The 19,847-nt window shown below is 31.1% G+C and overlaps 1 protein-coding gene across 1 annotated transcript; it reads right to left on the bottom strand.

The window, feature by feature from the left end:
* Positions 1-1,683: 1,683 nt before the first annotated feature.
* On the bottom strand, positions 1,684-5,691 carry LOC107857340 (protein ENHANCED PSEUDOMONAS SUSCEPTIBILITY 1-like). Its single transcript, XM_016702237.2, has 2 exons — positions 4,773-5,691; positions 1,684-2,359 (listed from the first exon to the last, which is right to left on the bottom strand). The coding sequence occupies exons 1-2, from the start codon at positions 5,647-5,649 to the stop codon at positions 1,893-1,895; spliced, it is 1,344 nt and encodes a 447-aa protein (XP_016557723.1). The 5' UTR covers positions 5,650-5,691; the 3' UTR covers positions 1,684-1,892.
* Between the last annotated feature and the right edge of the window lie 14,156 nt (positions 5,692-19,847).

Raw genomic sequence — 19,847 nt, 5'->3', positions numbered from 1 at the left:
TGATGAAGTGGGTTGAAGTGTATTATTAGAAACTTGTGGGTAAATTTATTAAGTTGGAAGTATTGCGTTAAAGTGAATTATTATAAAAGTTGGGGCTAAAATTATTAAGTTGAAAAAGTTGATGGTCAGGTGGAATTATGTGGGTATTTGACCAATGTTTTAAAACTTTTGAGTATTTGACAAAATAGTTTGAAAAAAGAGTTGTTTTGGCATAGTTGGCCGAGAAACTATTACAAGGAGTGATCAAGACCTTCCATGTATCTACCAAGGAGCAAGTAGCCGACTTACTTACCAAGAGTTTTGGAAAGCAGCCACATGATTATTTGTTGTCCAAACTGATGTTAAGAGATCTCTTTCAACCATTAGTCTGAGGGAGGGTGTTAAGAGCTGCTAAAGTTAGTGCTGACTAGATGACTGCTGTACAGCAAGTTGTGTAAATTAAGCTAGCAAACTGTTAGAGTTAGTTAAGATATTATAAATAGTGGAGCTTGTATCAGTTGTAGATAGAGAAGTTAATCATTTCCTCAATGTCAAGTTAGTTTTCTCTGTTCCAATTCTCTCTAGGCTCTAACTAACTCTTCCTTCTCCTTCTCTGATTCCTTTGTAAACACCATTAATGGTGATATCTGAATATATCAAGTATTTCATCACCATTGCTCACAAAAACCCAACATCCAGTCAAAAGCTCCTATGTTGCTTGGAGTCTTCCCAATTGTCGACAGATGTGTCGGATTCTCCAAAAAATAGTGTATTTTTGAAGAACCCGACACGGATACGGCAACATTTTGGAGAACCGAGCAACTTAGAAAACCTCTATCACTTGATCGATATTCAAGAGATAGATAAGAAGGCATGATTCTGCACCGTGAGTACTGAAGTTGTATTCATGTTCATACAAGACGACTTGTAAAAATCAAGATTTCAATGACTTTGGTATAATCAAATAACCAAAATTTACTTAGGATAGTAGAAAGAAGTTATATAGAAAATTAAAAATCAAACAAACAATTTACCCCAAGGAAGAGACTATTCACTTTTCCTTCAAAAATAGTTTTTCCATAATTTAAAAATGGGAGAATTTTTTTTTTGACAAAAATGAAATAATGGCGTAAGTGGGTGCCACATCTATGACCCTCTTTAATATATATATATATATATAGTTTAAACATACCTACTTGTCTTGCTTGATTAATTAATTTGCATAATTTATTATTGTGATCTTGTTAATTCTAATTCAGTAGTGATAAACGCATTAGGTTTAGTACTTAATAGACGAGTAAGGACTCAGAGAGATTTTTTACAAGAAATACTATGTTAATCAATAAACTAGATATATAACTCAGTCAATTCAAATATATATATACTCAATTTAAGTGTTTATTTATATAGCTTTGTAGTAGTTGCTTGAATAAATAATTAATTTAGTAAGTCTGTGAAAATGATACTTGATCATATCATTTTATTACTTGACAACAACACCTAAACTTGCACGTGCATTTAGGAACAACAATGAATATTTTACAAAAGTACTACAACAATATATCCAATATATTTTCACAAAGTAGGGTCTGAAAATTGATTAACAAAAGTAAATAAGCAAATGCAGCAACAACAACACACCCAGTGTATTCCCACAAAGTGGGATCTGCAGAGAGTAAAGTATATGCAATCCATACCACTACCTCAGATGAAGTAAAGAGGCTGTTTCCGGTAGACCTCTGACTTTGAACAGATTATAATATAACAAACAAAATACATAAAAGGAAACAATAACAAAGACATCACACCTCTAGATAATAAAAGAAACAAGACAGCCACAAGGTAATACTATAAAATGTCTATTCAAAAAGCATAGATATCATCAAATGATCCTAGTAGTAACTAAGGAAGTTTTAATTCTTAGTTACAGCCTCCATGAATTCTTTATCATTCTCCAGTGCTTGCAAAGTCTCTGGCAAAAGACAAACTTCAATATCTACACTTCCTTCTTCTACTCCAGAGAATAAAGTAATTAACCCATCACTTTTATTTGCCATTCCACTCCTCACGCCAATTGGTTTTCCCCAACCAAAATCATTACCATAAATATTGAACCTTGGAGAATTATATATTCTCAATCTAGTGTTATCCCCCACAAATACTGAGCCCTTAGTGAATATAATTGGATTTCCAGCCCAATCTTTGTAACATTTCATCACTTCTTCAGAGTCTTGAGAAACAACCATCTTGTTTATTTGCATTGCTGCCCATCCTAAACCATTTTTCAGTAACTCCCCTGCACTTGTTTTGACATGCTTCATATGATTTGCATTTCCAAAATATTCTTCTGGAAGAGGAGGATTTAACCTTGATCTTGCACCTGTTAAAAACATAATTAAGTATTCTTCTTATCTTAATTTATATGACACTGTTTTCTTTTTAATATATCTCAAAAATTTGTAGTCCGATCCTTTTCTGAATTTCAAAATTATAGTACACTGAGTTGTCTTTTCTTTATGTCTCAAACCATAACATACACTTTGTATTTAGAAATAATTTAATTTTAAACTTTGAAATTAACCTTAATGAGGATAGATTATTTATGTCTCATGTGTAGGTCGATTATTTCTTTCAAGTTAAAATATTTCACAAAAAGTTTAATTTTACCACTATTGAACACACTAAAATTCAACAAAAAATGTTTGTCATAAAAGTTTAAAGTTTGAAGAAAGGGTTTAATTTCTTCCTTAATGAGGACTTTAACCTTAAGAGTCTAAAATACTTTCAAAATAAAATAACAATCTCGTTTGTCTTGCCATGGTAGTAAGATGGTGATATGAATTTATGAAATAAGGGGTCAAAGTGTACACAAATATCTCATTAAACTCTGAAAAATGTTTCAAATATGTCATCCATCAGTAATTGAGGTAAAATATGCACCTTCCATTACAAAATTGGCTAAAGTATTCCCTTATTGACAAATGGTGGAAGGGTTTCCAATATATAGCGTGTCAATTCCTCGTATTGTCATTCAACTTAGGAAAGTATCTCACTAAAGTCATTTATCCTTTTTTTTGTTCCAACAATATCATACAACTTTGTAAATTTTCCTTACAAATTAATAATTGCTAAAATAATCCTTATTCTTTAAAAGAAAAATAACTAAATAGTCCCTTAAGTTAATTTTTGAATTGAAATGATCCATGTTCTTTAACAATATGATATACTAATAACTTTTTAACTATAAAAAATAGTGCGTATAATTTTAATTCAACTTCTATTTTTAATATTAAAATAATATAGTCCACCAAAAAAATGTGATTGATATTGTTAAAAAAGCTTATATGCACTCTATTTATTTAAAAACTTAGGAGTTCAACGATAAATAATATTTTATATTTATTTATTTTATGATTAATCTTTATTTTTTGATCAAATAGTTCAAATTTAGTTGTTAATTTCTTCTAACAATAATTGCTAAAAAATTCATAATTTATATAGAAGACGATGAATTCCTTCAACCTCCCGACTCTCTAGCTATTAGAAAAACAATCATATATAAATATTTTAAAGAATTTCTATAATAAATTAAATATTGATGGAGGACATCATGATAATACCAATCAATCAACCTCAAATAAAATTAGAAAAAATCATATGATCATTGTGTAATTTAAAAATGTTAAAGTTTTCAAATATTATTTTTGTCAATCTTGTGATATTATTGGGGGGAAATCTATAGTACCTCTTCAAGTGACTTTAAAAACTAAATACATCTCTCAATTATTATTTTTATTTTGTCTTTTAATATTGTGATATGTCTTTTTAAATTTAATTACTCCCTCCATCTCATTTTAGTTGGTCGTCTTACTAAAAGTAAATGACTCATATTAATTGATAACTTACTAAATCGAAATAGAATTAATTAATTTTTTTCATGATACCCCTATAATTCATAGTATATACATTAAAATCTGAACAATTCTAATTTCAATATTCATTTCTATGCCATATCATTGATATTGCTAGAGGGTAAAATAATAAAAATTTTCATTCAATTTATGATTTTTTAATCACCGTGTAAAATAAAATGTGTCCAACTAAAAAAGGATAGAGGGAGTATGTAATGAAGTAAAAATGTGAAATATAGTTGGAAGCCTATTAATATTTCAAATAAAAGAATAAAGATTATTTAAATTCACGATTTAACTTAAGGGACTATTTTACTCATTTTTCTTACAAAGAATAAGGACTATTTTAACAATTGTCAATTTGTAAGGAAAATGTACAAAATTGAATGACATTATTGGAACCAAAAAAAGATAAGTGACTTTAGTATGACGTTTTCCTAAGTTGAGTGACAATATGAGGAATTGGACACAAATTTGCCCGTAAACTTTGTGAAATAGTCCAGATTCGCCCCTGAATTTTGTAAAATTGTCAATATTTTTTTTCTCAACTATCATCCACCATCTCTCGAAATAAATCTCCACTATTATAGCAATTATTTCTCTCCACCATAAAAAAAAAAAAAAAAGACCACTTGAAAACCATCATTACTATACTATCACTTCAGCTCGATGACACTCACAAAATGAACACACGAAAATTCCACAAAAAATAGAAATTTTAATTTCAGATGATTTTCACCCACAACATTGTCATGATTATTTTATTTCATGACACAATTTTACCACCATTGCAAGACAAACAATCCTCAACCACTATAATCCACCCAACTCCTTAATATTAATAAAAATAAATGAGATCTAAGTAATTAAAAGTTTACTCACCTATCAAGACGCTGATGACAACTTCTTTCTCATCATCAAGCTTCCGACAACGAGTAATAGATCGCCATAGATGAGCCAAATAAGCCTGCAGAGAAGAAATTGATATAACTCCCATTTCTGAATTGGCCTTATCCTTGAGCCTACCTATACTTTTTTTACTAAGATGAAATATTCTCTCAATCAAAGGTGGAACTTCAAATTTTTCAAACAATTTCTCATCATACATCTTCAGGGGAAGATGAATTGGAAGATTCATTTTTTCAGGAAAATAACGTTCTAAAATTGGAATTTTGGAAATAACTTCATACCCACGAGAGATTTCAGACCAAGAATTAATAAAATGCCAAAAACTAGTTCCATCACATAAGCAATGACTCATAGTGAATCCAATAAAAAAACCATTAGTCAACTCTGTTATTTGAACCCCAAATAGAGGCTTAGTAACACATTCAAAATTTCGAATATTGTTAAGTGGAAAAAGAGGGTGAACAATAAGTGGCGCTCGTGTAGAATCAAGAATCGCAGCTACAGTTAATTTTGGAGCGTTGGCATGGGTGAATTCCACGCCAGCATTATTACAATTGATGAAGAAAGAAATCGTGTTATCATTTGTATTTTTGATGGTCGAAAGCCGGCCAGCTAATGGAGGAAAGAAGTGTAAAGTGCGAGAAAGGGATTCTTTTAAGTGGTCAATGAGTGATGATTTGAAAATATTATTATTTTCTTGTTTTGGTTTGTGGAAAAGGAGACCTCTTTGGCTAGTGCCAAGAAGGAGGAACTTTAAATCCCATGGTGTCATTTCAATGTTTTTGTGTGAAAATGATTCATTTGAAGTTGCTCCAACTAAACAGGTAGAAATTATTTGAATTTCTTCCATTTTGATGAAAGCTATGAGGAAGGAGGGGAATTTCTTGGATGAAGTGGAAGAGATTGCAAGTGGTGAAGTCTCACAGGAAATGAACAGTATTATATTGAATTCTTAAAGCCAATGATTTAATTAGGGTTGGCCATGGTATGATATTAAAAAATTAGATTAGATCATTTTGGTTTTTGGTTATCAAAAACACTATATTATTGTTATTCTAAATTAATTCAATAATCTTAAGTTCGGGTTGTACATTTCGTGGTACAACATAAATTATTAACTATAATTTGTTTGACTTTGATTTTCAAGAAATGACTCAATTATATCGTACTAACAGCTTATTCATGTAGTAACATTCAAAAGAAAGAACTGAAAACTTTGTTAACATTCAAAAGAAAGAACTGAAAACTTTGTTAATCAATCACGCATGTAGAAATATTGTAAAGAAAAACAACCAATTCTCTTCTTTAATCAATTACTCATTTTGAAATTTTCAAAAGAAAGTAATAGCAATTCGCTTCAATAATTAATTACGCAAAGAGAACATTTCAATCAAGATAAAGTAGTCAAAGCTCAAACATCAAAACAATTATTTTGTACCAATACTAAATATTATTATATACTATGCTACGATATTTCAGTTTTCTTTTTATAAATATCAAATACCGTATCAAATATATATAAAAAAATAAATAGAAGAGCATATCAAGTATCATACTCCCGAAATCACAATTTCAAAAATTTTGATTTCAATATGATAATTCGATATCTACTACATCATACCTGAATCTAATTTAGTAGAACAGTTTACTAGAAAGGTTCAATTTTTGAATCTTCGTATTAAAATTTGACTCTACACTAATTGATAATCTAAAGAAATTTTATCATATGATGAGTGTATAATTTAACTTTTTATGACAAATTTTACTCCCTTTATTTCATTTATATAGTTATCTTTGATTGAAATAATGTTCGAAGGAAAGAACGTTTCACAAACTTATGCTTTTTACGATATACCACATCGTCTCTACTAACAATTCTACAATATACCATCTAATAAGACTAACTATACATAAAGATATAAGGTAACTATGTACATAACAACAAACACATAAAGATTCAAATGATACAACACAATACAATGCTATGATGGTAGGATAATAATGATATAAATCATTGCATGACCGAAGTTAAATTCATGGCTTTAAAAGCCTCAAACTCCCCCCAAATCATTCTTTTCAACCATCTCCACATTTCATAAATAGTATATAACAATTACAAAGAAGGGCAAAATGGTCATGCACGGATTTGGAGACGAGTTGGACCACAAAATATTTTGTTTTTATATTTTAAAAAAATTGAATAAATTAATCACATAAATTATGTATAATCATCTTTTAATCATACACTTCATTCATTTGAGAATGCATGCAAACATTTTTTAAAATGTTAACTCGGATATTTTTAAACATGAATATTTTGTTTTGTCTTCATATTTTCAATCAAAATAGATTGAATTCGAATGTCTAGATGAAATTTCTGAAGCACTCCGCCAAAATTTTGACACAAGATTTAAGTCAAACGATTTAAGTTAATCACACATGATTGTAATGTGCTAATTAGTAAATTGGCAACTTTAACGCTGAGGGAGATTTCAAAAGATACCATTCCAAAGTTGTTAGTTGACTCTAGCATTTCAAATACCTTTAGCTCACATGCATTTAATTTTAAATAGTTTAATTTAATTAGATTTGAAGTTTAAACAATTAAAAGAAATCTTATGATTTTAAAGTTGATAGTTGACTCCAGCATTTTAAATATCCTCAGTTCCCGTGCATTTAATTTTAGATATTTTAATTTAATTAGATTCGAAGTTTAAAAAATGAAAAGAAAATCGTATAATTTTAAATTACATATGTGTATAATCTATACTGTATTAAAATATTAATTAAATATTATATTTTTAAGTATATTATGCAAGATGTTAGAATCAAAGAATCACAAATATAAAATAAAATATTATAATGAAACAAATCAAATAGAAAAGTTTGACACATATACCCCATTGTAACATCCCACATTTGGGCTAGAATTTGAACCATTCTTTCTGCGTGTATAGACCCGAACTCAATGTTTCTATTTAGATATAAGTGTGAATATCAATTCAGTATCAATTCTTTAGGGTGTGAACATCTTTGGAGATGAATTGAGGTCATAAAAATCTTCTAACTCAGAATTGAGTTGAGAACTTTCCTACCGATTGAGTTTTAGTAGACGTTCTTTCTTGGGTCAATTTCCAATGATCATTAATTCTAGAATATAACTAGTTAGGTGGTCTATTATAACCCAGATTAAATATCTTTGAGTCTACTTTTCAATGTAATTGACCATTCATCAATCCGAGTTTGGAGCAAAAATTTATGACCGTTTTAGTGAGACACTGTTCAGGGTGCGTGATGGGTCGTGCCAGGCTTGGTTGCTGCCGCGCGAACCCCCCCCCCTCCCCCCCCCCCCCCCCCCCCACGACGTAAAAATTTGTTTTCCTCTAAATGAATCAAGGGAAAACTGGTCCTAACCCGTTTTAAAACTCTGAAGTCGTACTAAACTAGTAGAAATCTCCCAAATTTCTCATTCTCTTCCTCCCAAGAAAATCAAGAAGAATTTCTCAATTTCAATGCTCGTCGGTTCATATCTCAAGATTTTTCTTCAATTTTCCTCCATCAAAAAAGATATGTAAAATTATCCTAATATTCATGGGCTTGAAAAGTATATTCTACAATATTCTAAATTGTATATGTATATATATGATATGGGTTTTTAAATTGTTTGAAGAACTTGAATTGTGAACCCTTTTTGATGTTAAGAGTTGTGAGATTTCAAATTGTTGTGGGTTAATAAAGGAATAATGAAAAGACTGATGTTTTGACTGCTTCCTTTATCGAATTATGCATTGTTTATTTGTATGATTTTGGAGAGTATCTTCTGTACTTTAAATGCTCTTGTTTTTCCATGAGAAGTGTATGAATTGTGAAAGAGATGACCATAGAGTTAAGTTTTGAAAGAAAAAATATTTTTGCTTAAACTTGTATATTCATTTCAAAATAAGAACTCTTGTTTGATATTTGAGTGTTCAATGATACATGTTTTTGAAAGAAAGGCTATAGAGATGATATAATATGATTTGTATGGCTTGCAAGTCTAGGTATGAGTATACCTGCCAACCAGACCGATCTAGTTCAAACCGGCATTGGCCCAGTAATTGTAACTAGTCCGTGAACCGGTTTGGTTCGGACCCAGTTCTTAATAGGCTTGTCCGGTCTTGGCCCAACAGTAAAAACTCTCCAATCAGCCCGTGACCGGCCCACTTAGCCTAGAACCGGTTTCGACCGGTCCAAATCGGTCAAAATATAAAAAAAAAAGTTAAATTTGAATTTACATATTTTTTTCAATATATACTATATATATACACCTATATACATTTTAAATACATTAAACAATAAATATATAACATATATACATTATATATTATACTACTTTAAAAAATATATACACATGTATACGATAAAATAAATATATACTACTCTAGAGTTTAGACTTTGGTTTATACTCTATCTAGAAAATATATACACATATATACATACAAATAATTTGTATACTACTTAACAAACTACTTGAAACAATATACTACAACATATATATACATTATATATGAACTACTTTAGAAAACATATACACATGTATACATTAAATAAATATTACTTTAGTCTATATAAAATATATACACATATATACGTACAATATCATATATATATATATATACTACTTAAAATACTACTTGAAAAAGTTTACAGACAATATATATACGTTATATATATACTACTTTAGAAAATATATACACATGTATACAATAAATATATACTACTTTAGTCGATAGAAAATATATACACATATATACGTACAATATAATATATATACTACTAAAAATACTACATGAAACAATATACATACAACATATATACATTATACATATACTACTTTATAAAACATATACACATGTATACATTCATATAAATACTACTTTAGTCTATATAAAATATTTAAATATATATACGTACAATATAATATATATATACTACTTAAAATATAACTTGAAATAATATACATACAACTTATAAACGTTATATATATGCTACTTTAGAAGGCATATACACATGTATTCTTTAAATATATACTACTTTAGTCTATAGAAAATATATTCACATATATACGTACAATATAATATATATACTACTAAAAATACTACATGAAACAATGTACATACAACATATATACATTATATATATACTACTTTAGAAAACATATACACATGTATAAATTCATATATATTACTTTCGTCTATATAAAATGTATACATTTAAAAAATAAACTTATAGTATTTTTATATGTCAATACTAGTTGTCTAAGTAATATTTGCTAACATTATTTTTATTTTTTCATTATATGTACATATGCTTGTTATGTTTATTACTTAATGTAAAGTTTGATAGTAATATATTAAAAGTATTTAATTTAAACTAGACATTAAATTTAAATGAAAAAAATAAGTAAGGAGTGAATGAATGTTGTATTTTATTGATTGCAAAATTATCCAAAACTTATAAGTTACATGGTTGAGAAATCTATAAATTTTGCATTATTTTTTTCAACTCATGCATGTTAATATTAACGGGAACTGCCATAGGAAAATCAAAATCAATGGGGGCAAAATCATGCATTGGACTTGATTGTGTTGAGTTCTACCTTGAAGACATAATTTCTTTAAGATTTTGTTCGTCTGTCGGCTCGACCTCCATTCCTTGATTTTTTCGTTCCGCTCTAATCCAATATCAAAGGAAAACTAGAACATTCATAGCGTTGCCTTCCAATGAGTGTCGGTTGTCTCCAAGCTGTTATCGTCCCTTACTAAAAGCGCTCTCCGATGCAACAATTGATATTGAAACATTCAATATATCTCTAGCTAATCTTGAAAGCACAAGATATTGTCTTTCATTATTCTTCCACCAATACAGCCCACAGATTCTTGCTCTACGATCCTCAATCGGCTATCAAAGATAATACTTAAACTCTTCTCGAGAATGTGTTCTGCGTGATGAAGGTTGCATTCTATCCCAAACATTTAAATCAAAAAAGTAATCAGGATAACTACCATGTGCTTCCTTTTAGAAGATGATGGTTCCTCGAAAGCTTGAGAAGCGGCAATTGGAGTGATGTTTGTCGGTACATCTTCATCAAGTAAATCAGCATAATGGTTATATAATGCTTTCATGTAATTGTTCGCATCACTCATAGCTGTAAAAAAAGAAGGTTCTTCTTCAGGCTTTATCTCTAAAGCATTATAAATAATAGAACTAAATTCATCCATAGTATTATATTTCATACATGAATTTATTATAGCACCAATCAAGTAAATTGGGGGAAGCGTATAAAAATAATATTTAAATTTAGCAATCATAGCAGTAATATCTTCTTTGTAACCTTCTTTTTTCTTATATTCATTAAGCAAACAAGAAATGTCGGCTAAATAAGCTAAAATATTACAAACAGTAGGATAATAAGCATCATAAAATTCAACCACAACTATATAAAAATTTTCCAAAAATTTAACAAGATTAGCAATTGCAGCCCAATCAGAATCATGTAACATACACTCAGGAAAAGAATCAGAATATTGATTAAAAGTCATTGTAATTGAAACTGTATAAGTAAGACAAGTTTTTACATAATTATAAGTAACATTCCATCTAGTATCATATTCTTTAGGCATAAATATTAGTCTAAGTCCATTTTATTCACATTTAGCTTTAAATTTTCTCACTCTACATTTTCGATTATTTTCTTGAATAAAGCCAACAACAAATTGGACCTTTTCAATAGAAAGTTCAAAAAATTCAAGAACATCTCTTACAATTAAATTATATATATGACAAGAACACTTAACATGAAATATTCCAGGTTGTGGCAAAGAAAGTTCAACTTTTAGCAAGTCAACAACAGTTTTGTTGTTAGATGCATTATCAAAAGCAATAAATAAAACTTTTTTTCAATACCATAATATTTTGTAACTTTAGAAATAGATTCAGAAATAAATTTTCCAGTGTCTCTACGATCTTCATCATACAAAAATGCTAGAATACGTTTTTGCATAACAAAATTACTATCTATTTACTGACAAGTAATTGCTAAATAATTATTTTTATTAACAACACGATCAAGATCAGAAGTTAGAGCAATTCTACATGAAATATTTTTTAATAATACAAATAAATAATAAACATATTGGGTATGAAGTCTAAAAATATCGGCCGGCAAGTAATTTTAGGAATACCTGTAAACATAAGATTATAAATTGCTTGAATATTATGAATAAAAGCATCCGAAGAAGCAAAAGTGAAAGGTAAACAACCCACATCTATTATTTTCGCTATTTCTTTCCGGTCTTTCATTTTATTATAATTCTTAACTAATTGACCAATTGTTGGGTTCAATCTAATTTGTACTGGCCCACCAATAGCCTTACCACCTTGTGCAATACTTAGCTCTACTGTATGTTTTTCTCTTAAATGTCTCATCAACGAACCCGCACCACCTTTATTGTCTTCGATTTTATGCTCGTATACCAATTGACAAATTTTGAATTCAACCTTAGTTTCTCCTTTTTTTTTTCAAAAAAATTCTCATGCAATACTAGTTCTTCTACAAGATCTTAAAGGGGCATGAGGAGGACGGGGAGGAAGATTAATCGATTCAGATCTAACATTAGCATTTTCGACTTCATGTGTCTACTTCATTCTCTTCTTCTATACCATAATTTTTTTGAGATTTTAAATAATTCATATCGTGAGCACCTACACTTATTTCATCCCTAAAAAGTTGACTAATTAGTACCGGAGGCACATGGGTATATCTTGTACTTGAGCTACCTCTACCAGAACCACCTCCAATTAATTTTTTTACTACCACTACCACTTCCGAGATAAATTTTTTTGATACTTTTACCGAGGTTTCTTAATTTATCCATATTATAAATTAAATTAATAAATATTCAAAATACACAAAAATAATAAAAATAAACCTTCAACAAATATTACACTAAATAAAAATAAAAAATAAGAGATGAAACGACAATACCAAATTTTAAAAGTATCTGAAAGTTGCGACTTTAGAAAACTTCCACTTGATATTTGTAGTTGCAAAATTTAAAAATAAAAATTTAGCACTTTAGGAGAATATTAGAATATTTGAGAGAGAATGAGAGAACAAGAGAATGAGTGATTGAGAATATGTGATGACTTTGAATATAGGGTATTTACAGAAATTTTTTTGAATTAATTCTTTTTTTAAAAGTTGGAAAAAGGCTAAATGGCCAATGGAGGTCCACAATGGCGTTATAGCCGCTGTTCCTAAACGGTCCATTTTGGACAAATCTCCAGTGGCTCCCAATTTTTTTTTTTAAAAAATCAGGTCATTTTATGTTATGGACAGATTTTGGGTGAGAGAAAGTGACAAAAATACCCCTAGAACCATTAAGAACTGAAATAATGAGTAAAACAGCTTAAGGTCGCGTCAGACACAGCATTAGAAGAGCAACGCGTCACGTCAAAATCGTGTTGGCTTACTGCCTCACACGAAAAATGCCATAACTTTCTACTCGAGTATCAGTTTTAGGTAAAATTGATATCGTTGGAAAGATAATTCAATTATCTACAATTTGGTGGGTCTTTATCTCCAAAATTCTATGTGTATAGAAAGTTATACACATTCAAAGTAGACCCTTGTAGAATCGAATATCAAACTTAGGATGAATGGAAGATTCTTATCTCAACTTTGCTCTAAGTGATTTTTATAAATATTTTTCACTTCATACACTAAAATAAAGATCATTACACATGAATTTAAAACTAAACCATGGAATTAGAGTTTACACACGTAAGAATGATGGTTTGATTTCTAGCTAAAAAATATGGGGTGTTACAGCTGTGTTTATGGAACATTTATTTTTTGGTTTTAATTCATGGTCCAACTAGGGGCCTTGTCCCAATTTTTAGACAGAAGTTGTTTTTATGTGTTAGAGATTTCGTAGACTGGTGTCATGTACTTTGAAGGTTATTAGCCTCATTTTGTATTGTCAATTTGAATTAAGAAGTTGACCATGTTTTCGTTTTTGTTAACCTTCCATATTTCTTTATATTGTATGAATGTTGTGCATGATTGCTAGATAGAAAAGGGTGCTGGGGACTTCACGATCCAAGATGCTCTTTACGGCTAGGGCCTCGGCTTGGGTCATGACAAAAGTGTAACTAAACCAACAACTGATCATGATAACTTACTGAATGACAATGCCCATGGTTAATCTGAAATCATTCTGAAGGTACTGAAATTATGTAAACAACTAGGTATAGGGTATTCATAACCCACCAGCATTGAATGAGTATAATAATGAGGACATATAAAAGCTTTGAAAAATCATAATAGGAAATCATTATTCAAAATCCATCGCTTTGGCATTTCATCAAACACATGGAGATTAAGACTTTAACATAGGAGTGATTTTAAAAATGATAAGATAGCATGATTACATGACAAAAACCATAAATTGAGGGTTTATCCTAAATTGCATGAACATGATATGGGAACTACAATATTCAAAACATACTGTAATTCATTTCACTTGAAAACAAATTATAATCTTAATTTGAAATTAAAATAAGAAGATATTAATGGAGATAGTTCAACATAATCTTGTAAAAACTCATAATTTGAATTCAAAAAGGGGTTCTTGGAATCCATGTGTGAAAAAGGCCCATGGATGAACATCACACATACCTTAAAACCTTAGTATGGAGAGAGAAACACCAATCTTGCTGCTTTCTTGATGTTCTTGGATTGGGAAACTTGAATTCTTTGTTTTCTTGGAGAGAAAGTAATGGAATTTTATGATCTTAGGAGAGGAAAGGATTTTTTTGAGAGAAAATTGGAGAAGATGGGTAAATAATGCCTTAACTAGTGTTATAATTCATGAATTGATGAATTGGGTAGAGGGGAAAAGGCATAATTACCCCTTAGACAATTAAATTCTTAGCTGGATTATGGATTACATGGTCACTGAGATGCAATGAGTGTTCTAGCGCTATTACCACCATGATGCGGCCCTATTGCGATAAGATACTAGAATCGTGATCCAAACATGATCCAATCCTCGTCAGAAAAATCTAAAACTTCTTTGAGATATGTACCTTACACCCTTGAACATGAATTAACTCAAAAACCAATGTCTTGGGGTCAGGAAGACCAATTTAAAACCCTTCAAGTTAAGAGGCCTTAAAAATGACTAAATCCCCAACATTTAGTAAAATTTTTAGATTTTAAGCCTCTTATGCATGCAACTAGGAGCTGAACTGAGCTAAGATTTATACATAGTAATACATGATAGGAATAGGTCAAAATTCAGAAATAAAAATAAAACCTGTAATTACTACAAAAAGAAGGGCCATATCAAATCTGAGTGTTATAAATTTCAGAATAAAAATAAAAGGGAAGCTGAAAATCGAAAAGGAAAAAAACCAGAGAAGTCCAGTGAAGCCAATTTTGTTGAAGACGGCTATAGTAATAAAGAACTTTTGTTTGTTTCTGATGGTAACTCCAAACCTTGTGAGGTTTGGATTCTAGATTCAACTTGCACGTTTCATATGTGTCACAATCGGGATTGGTTTACAACATATGAAACAGTCTCCAAAGGTGATATATTGATGGGAAATAATACACCCTATAAGATAGCTGGTATTGAAACAATCATGATTAAGATGTTTAATGGGGTTGTTAGGACACCTTGTGATGTGCGGTATGTCCCAGACCTGAATTTTTTTTTGTTTTCTTGTGTACCCTTGATTCGAACGAATATAAGTACACTAGTAAAGGTGGAGTGCTAAAGGTTTCCAAAGGTGCTCTTGTTATGATGAAGGGACAAAGAAATATTGCTAATTTGTACTTCTTTCAAGGCTCTATAGTTATAGGTGATGTAGTTATTTCTACTTCCTCTCTATCAGATAGTGATGTTGCTAAACTTTGGCATATACGTCTGGGTTATATGAGTAAAAAGGGGATGGATGAACTAAGTAGGAAAGGACTTCTTGATGGCCAGAGTATTACCAAATTGGAGTTTTGTAAGCACTGCATTTTCGGGAAATAGAAGAGAGTTAAATTCACTAAAGGCATCCACTCAAATAAAGGCACACTTGATTATATTCATTTTGATCTCTAGGGTCCTTCTAGAGTACCTTCTAGAGGAGGTGCTAATTTCATGTTAACTATTATTGATGACTATTCTAGAAAAGTTTAAGTGTTCTTTCTAAAGCAAAAGAATGATGTGTTGCCTACTTTCAAGGAGTGGAAGACAATGATGGAAAAGAAAATAGAAAAGCAGGTCAAAATTACTTCAAATGGATAATGGTTTAGAGTTATGTCTAATGAATTTAATGTTCTATGCAAGTTAGAAGGAATTGTGAGGCACTTAATAGTTTGTCATACTCCACAGTAGAATGGTGTGGCCGAGCGAATGAATAGGACTCTAATAAATATGGTGCATTGTATGCTCTCTAATGTTGGTTTACCCAAGTCTTTTTAGGCCAAAACTTCTTCTATAACTTGTCTTCTCATTAATCGCTCACCTTCAGTCGCGATTGACAAAAAGACTCCACAAGAGGTATGGTCCAGTACTCCTGCCAGTTACTCTGATTTGAACATATTTGGATGTCATACTTTTTCTCATATTACTAATGGTAAGTTGGAATCTAGATCTTTCAAGTGCTTATTTATGGGTTATAAGTCTGGTGTTAAAGGATATAAGCTTTGGTGTCCAAAAAATAGAAAAGTTATAATTAACTGGAATATTGTGTTTGATGAAACTGCCATGCTTCGTGCTTCCTCCAGTAAAAACTCTAGTGATTTTCCCTCAAATGAGGCTAGTGACATGAATGAGAAAAATTCAAGCATCCACGTTGAATTACAAATTGGAGAAGAGTCCACACCAGTGCCTACTTCTTAGTCTAGTTCGGAGATACAGAGTGATACTATTTCTTCTTCACTACAAGTGACACCACAATATTCTATTGATAAAGATAGGCCTAGGAGATATATTCACCTCCTTAGAAGTATGGTAAAGCTGAATTGGTTGCTTATGGATTGAATGTAGCAGAAAGTATTGATTTGGGTGATGTAACGCCCCAAAAGTTCCAAGCTAAAATTTGTCCCTAAAAGTATCAAGCATGGGATTCTAGAGGGAATTAAACTTAAATCCCTATAGAACTCTTTAAATTTTAACTCTTTATTACATAGGTGACTGAATAAGCTTTCCGTCGATATAAGATTTGTCCAAAACGGACACCCAGCAAGGGAGTTATGGCTATTTTATGTTCTAGTCGCAAAACATCGTCATTCAGGTGTTTAGCACATCGCGGAGAGGGTTTAATTAGAAATTGTCAAATTCCAGTAGTACTTCGCAATAGTGGCGGGTCATGGAGGATCCCAATTTTGCATTTTTCAATTTTTAGTAAGACTCCATGTAATATCCCGGGAAATTTTTCGTTGAAATTTTGTGCGTAAACGTGTTGGGTTCTATCTACTAGAGTGAATTATAAATTTTCCGTGCAAAATATCTTAGATTATGACCCACCATTGCGTAGATTATCGATTAAGCTTTCCAATGATATGTGGATCAACCAAAATGGACACCCGAGCGACGAGTTATGAACATTCCGATCGAACCGTGAATAGTAGTGAACAGTAAAACGTGCAGAAAAAAGTACTGAGGCCTGGCGTATTTTTGCTCCAACTTTAAACGATCATAACTCCTTGTACATAATGATTTGGGTGATCTACTATATATCAATGGAAAGCTCTGCGAGTTCTCTTTCTAATGAAATTGGTTTAATTCAATTTGAATATCGAAGTAAAACGTTATGGTTGATCTACTTTAGACTATCAAAATAGTCCACCAAAGGACAGATTCAAGAATTTTTTTAATTTTTAGGGGCGTTTTGGTCATTCCCCCTCACCCAAAATCCGTCCAAACCTTATATTAAAGCCTATTAGAAGCATTATATGTTATATTTCATTAAACTCCCTCAAAAAGAAAACCCTAAGCTCCTATATCCAACTTTAAAAACCTCCAAAGTCACCATTAATTCTGCAAATTTATTCAAGATTCCAAGTTCCTAGTTCAAGAACTCCAAGAACCATCATTCAAAGGCACGATTAACATCTCAAAAATGAGTATCGATCTAAATTTCTTCATTCAAGGTATGTGGGGTTTTTCAACAAGAACTCTCTTTCGTTCTTGTGCCCAAGAGTAATTTTCCTTACAAAGGCATGATTTTTATTTGATTTTTATGAATTTGAAGTATGAACCCATATCTTATGATGACTATTATAAAATCTTGATGTTTATGATTTTGAAAGATGAATTTACATGTGTGGTGATATAAAACATGAATCTTGAACAATATTTATCATGATTTTGATATTGGGGTCGTGAATCCCCATTGGAAATTGTGTTTTTTTTTTTTGAGAAAGTGTGTGTTATAAGCGTGTTGATGTTGAATATTTGAGATATTTTGAATGGTTTGAACTTTTGGTCTTAATGGAGTTCTTTTGAACTCGAGTGTGAAAGAAATCCACAATGTGGTTGATTTTGATAGATGGGAAGCATGATGGCTCTTGATGTATATTTATATATTACTGAAATTATTTTGTTCTGGATTGTCTTTGAAATGATCTGAGCTAAGTCCGGGAGAAATCTTTAGCACTGAGTGGGAGGTATAAAGTGACCTTACTTCCCTAAAACTATGTGCCCCCGTAAGAGTGAACCTGAGGCTGATTTATATAGTGATCACTAGTTTGTGTGGATTTGTTATCGATAGTCCTACTCCGATGGAAAGGATAGGACGGCTCTCCCTAATGTGGGTTGTACGTTGGACTCCATGTAGCTCATATGGTTTATGACGATTATAGGATCTCCCAGTGTGTGTGTGTTTCCTTGTGTCTATGGTGAATGGTAAAGTGATTCGAAAGTAGAGCTGTGAAAGTTATTCTTTCGAAAGATTTAAATGATATTTACATTATGAGAATTTATATTCTTGATGAATTGAAAGTCATTGACAAATTATATGATCACTCACATGTGTTATTGTACTTATTTCATCCTCTCATGATTATGATGATTTTCTTCAGACAATGTGAGTCTTTCATACATCCTGTATATTTCTTACAAATATTTATGATAATGATGTTTATACAACTGCATATACCCCCATATACTCGGTTCCTTTCCATGGTACTAACCCACATCTTCGGATGTGGGCTGCATTTTCTTGGAATGTAGGTTCAGGTACTTAGTTCTAGGTTCGACAGTGATTCTTCGGGCATGCTATTCTACATCCTCTGTTGTGGTGAGTCCTCATGTTCCGAGGATGTGATGTCTGATGTTGGTTTCATGGAAATATTTATATTTGATAACTGAGTATGAGTCAGTTGGGGCATGTCGCAATGGTTCACTGGTTTTATTGATTTTCTTAGAGGTTTGTCAGACTAGTATAGATGTTGGGAGTTGACTAATAAGTCATATTTTGTTATCTTTATGAAATTATTTTATTCTTGGATGATGATTACTCTGTTGATATTTGAGGGTTATTTATGGAAACCCTGTTGATTTGTGTTGAACTAAATGAAAATGGCTCAAAGGGTTAGCTTGGAGCTACTCGTAGCCTCAAGTACCGTGTGACGCCTCGGGACCCTCTTTTTGGGGTGTTACAAAATTAGTATCAGAGCCTAAGGTTTTAAGGTATCCTAGGGAGTCTGACAAGGTGCGTTAAGTAGAGTCTTGATCATCGGTGTGTAGTGCGCCACATCTATGAGCAAGAGGCTACAAGATGTTTTAGGAAAAAGTGTGATTCTTTCTTTCAGAAGTCTATTGTACTTAAAGTGTCTCTCTCTGCTATTGATTCATGCTCTCCTCTTTCAGAAATATGCCTCCATGTCGAGCGAGAAGAAATAATGATGGTCAGCAACCTCAACACACTAACCCATTGAATGAAAATGTGTCTCATGCTAAATTTTGAGCAGCCTTTTAGGCGTTGCCCCAAGCTGTTACTGCAAAT

Source organism: Capsicum annuum, chromosome 1 (genome assembly GCF_002878395.1).
Source record: "Capsicum annuum cultivar UCD-10X-F1 chromosome 1, UCD10Xv1.1, whole genome shotgun sequence".
Classification (NCBI taxonomy): domain Eukaryota; kingdom Viridiplantae; phylum Streptophyta; class Magnoliopsida; order Solanales; family Solanaceae; genus Capsicum; species Capsicum annuum.
The sequence above is the reverse complement of the archived record's forward strand: the minus strand, read 5'-3'. Positions and strand labels throughout refer to the sequence as shown.

Coding starts and splice junctions, on each gene's coding strand:
- LOC107857340 (XM_016702237.2), bottom strand. CDS start 5,649: ATGGAAGAAATTCAAATAATTTCTACCTGTTTAGTTGGAGCAACTTCA. Junction 2,360..4,772: donor TGTCATCAGCGTCTTGATAG/GTGAGTAAACTT, acceptor TGTTTTTAACAG/GTGCAAGATCAAGGTTAAAT.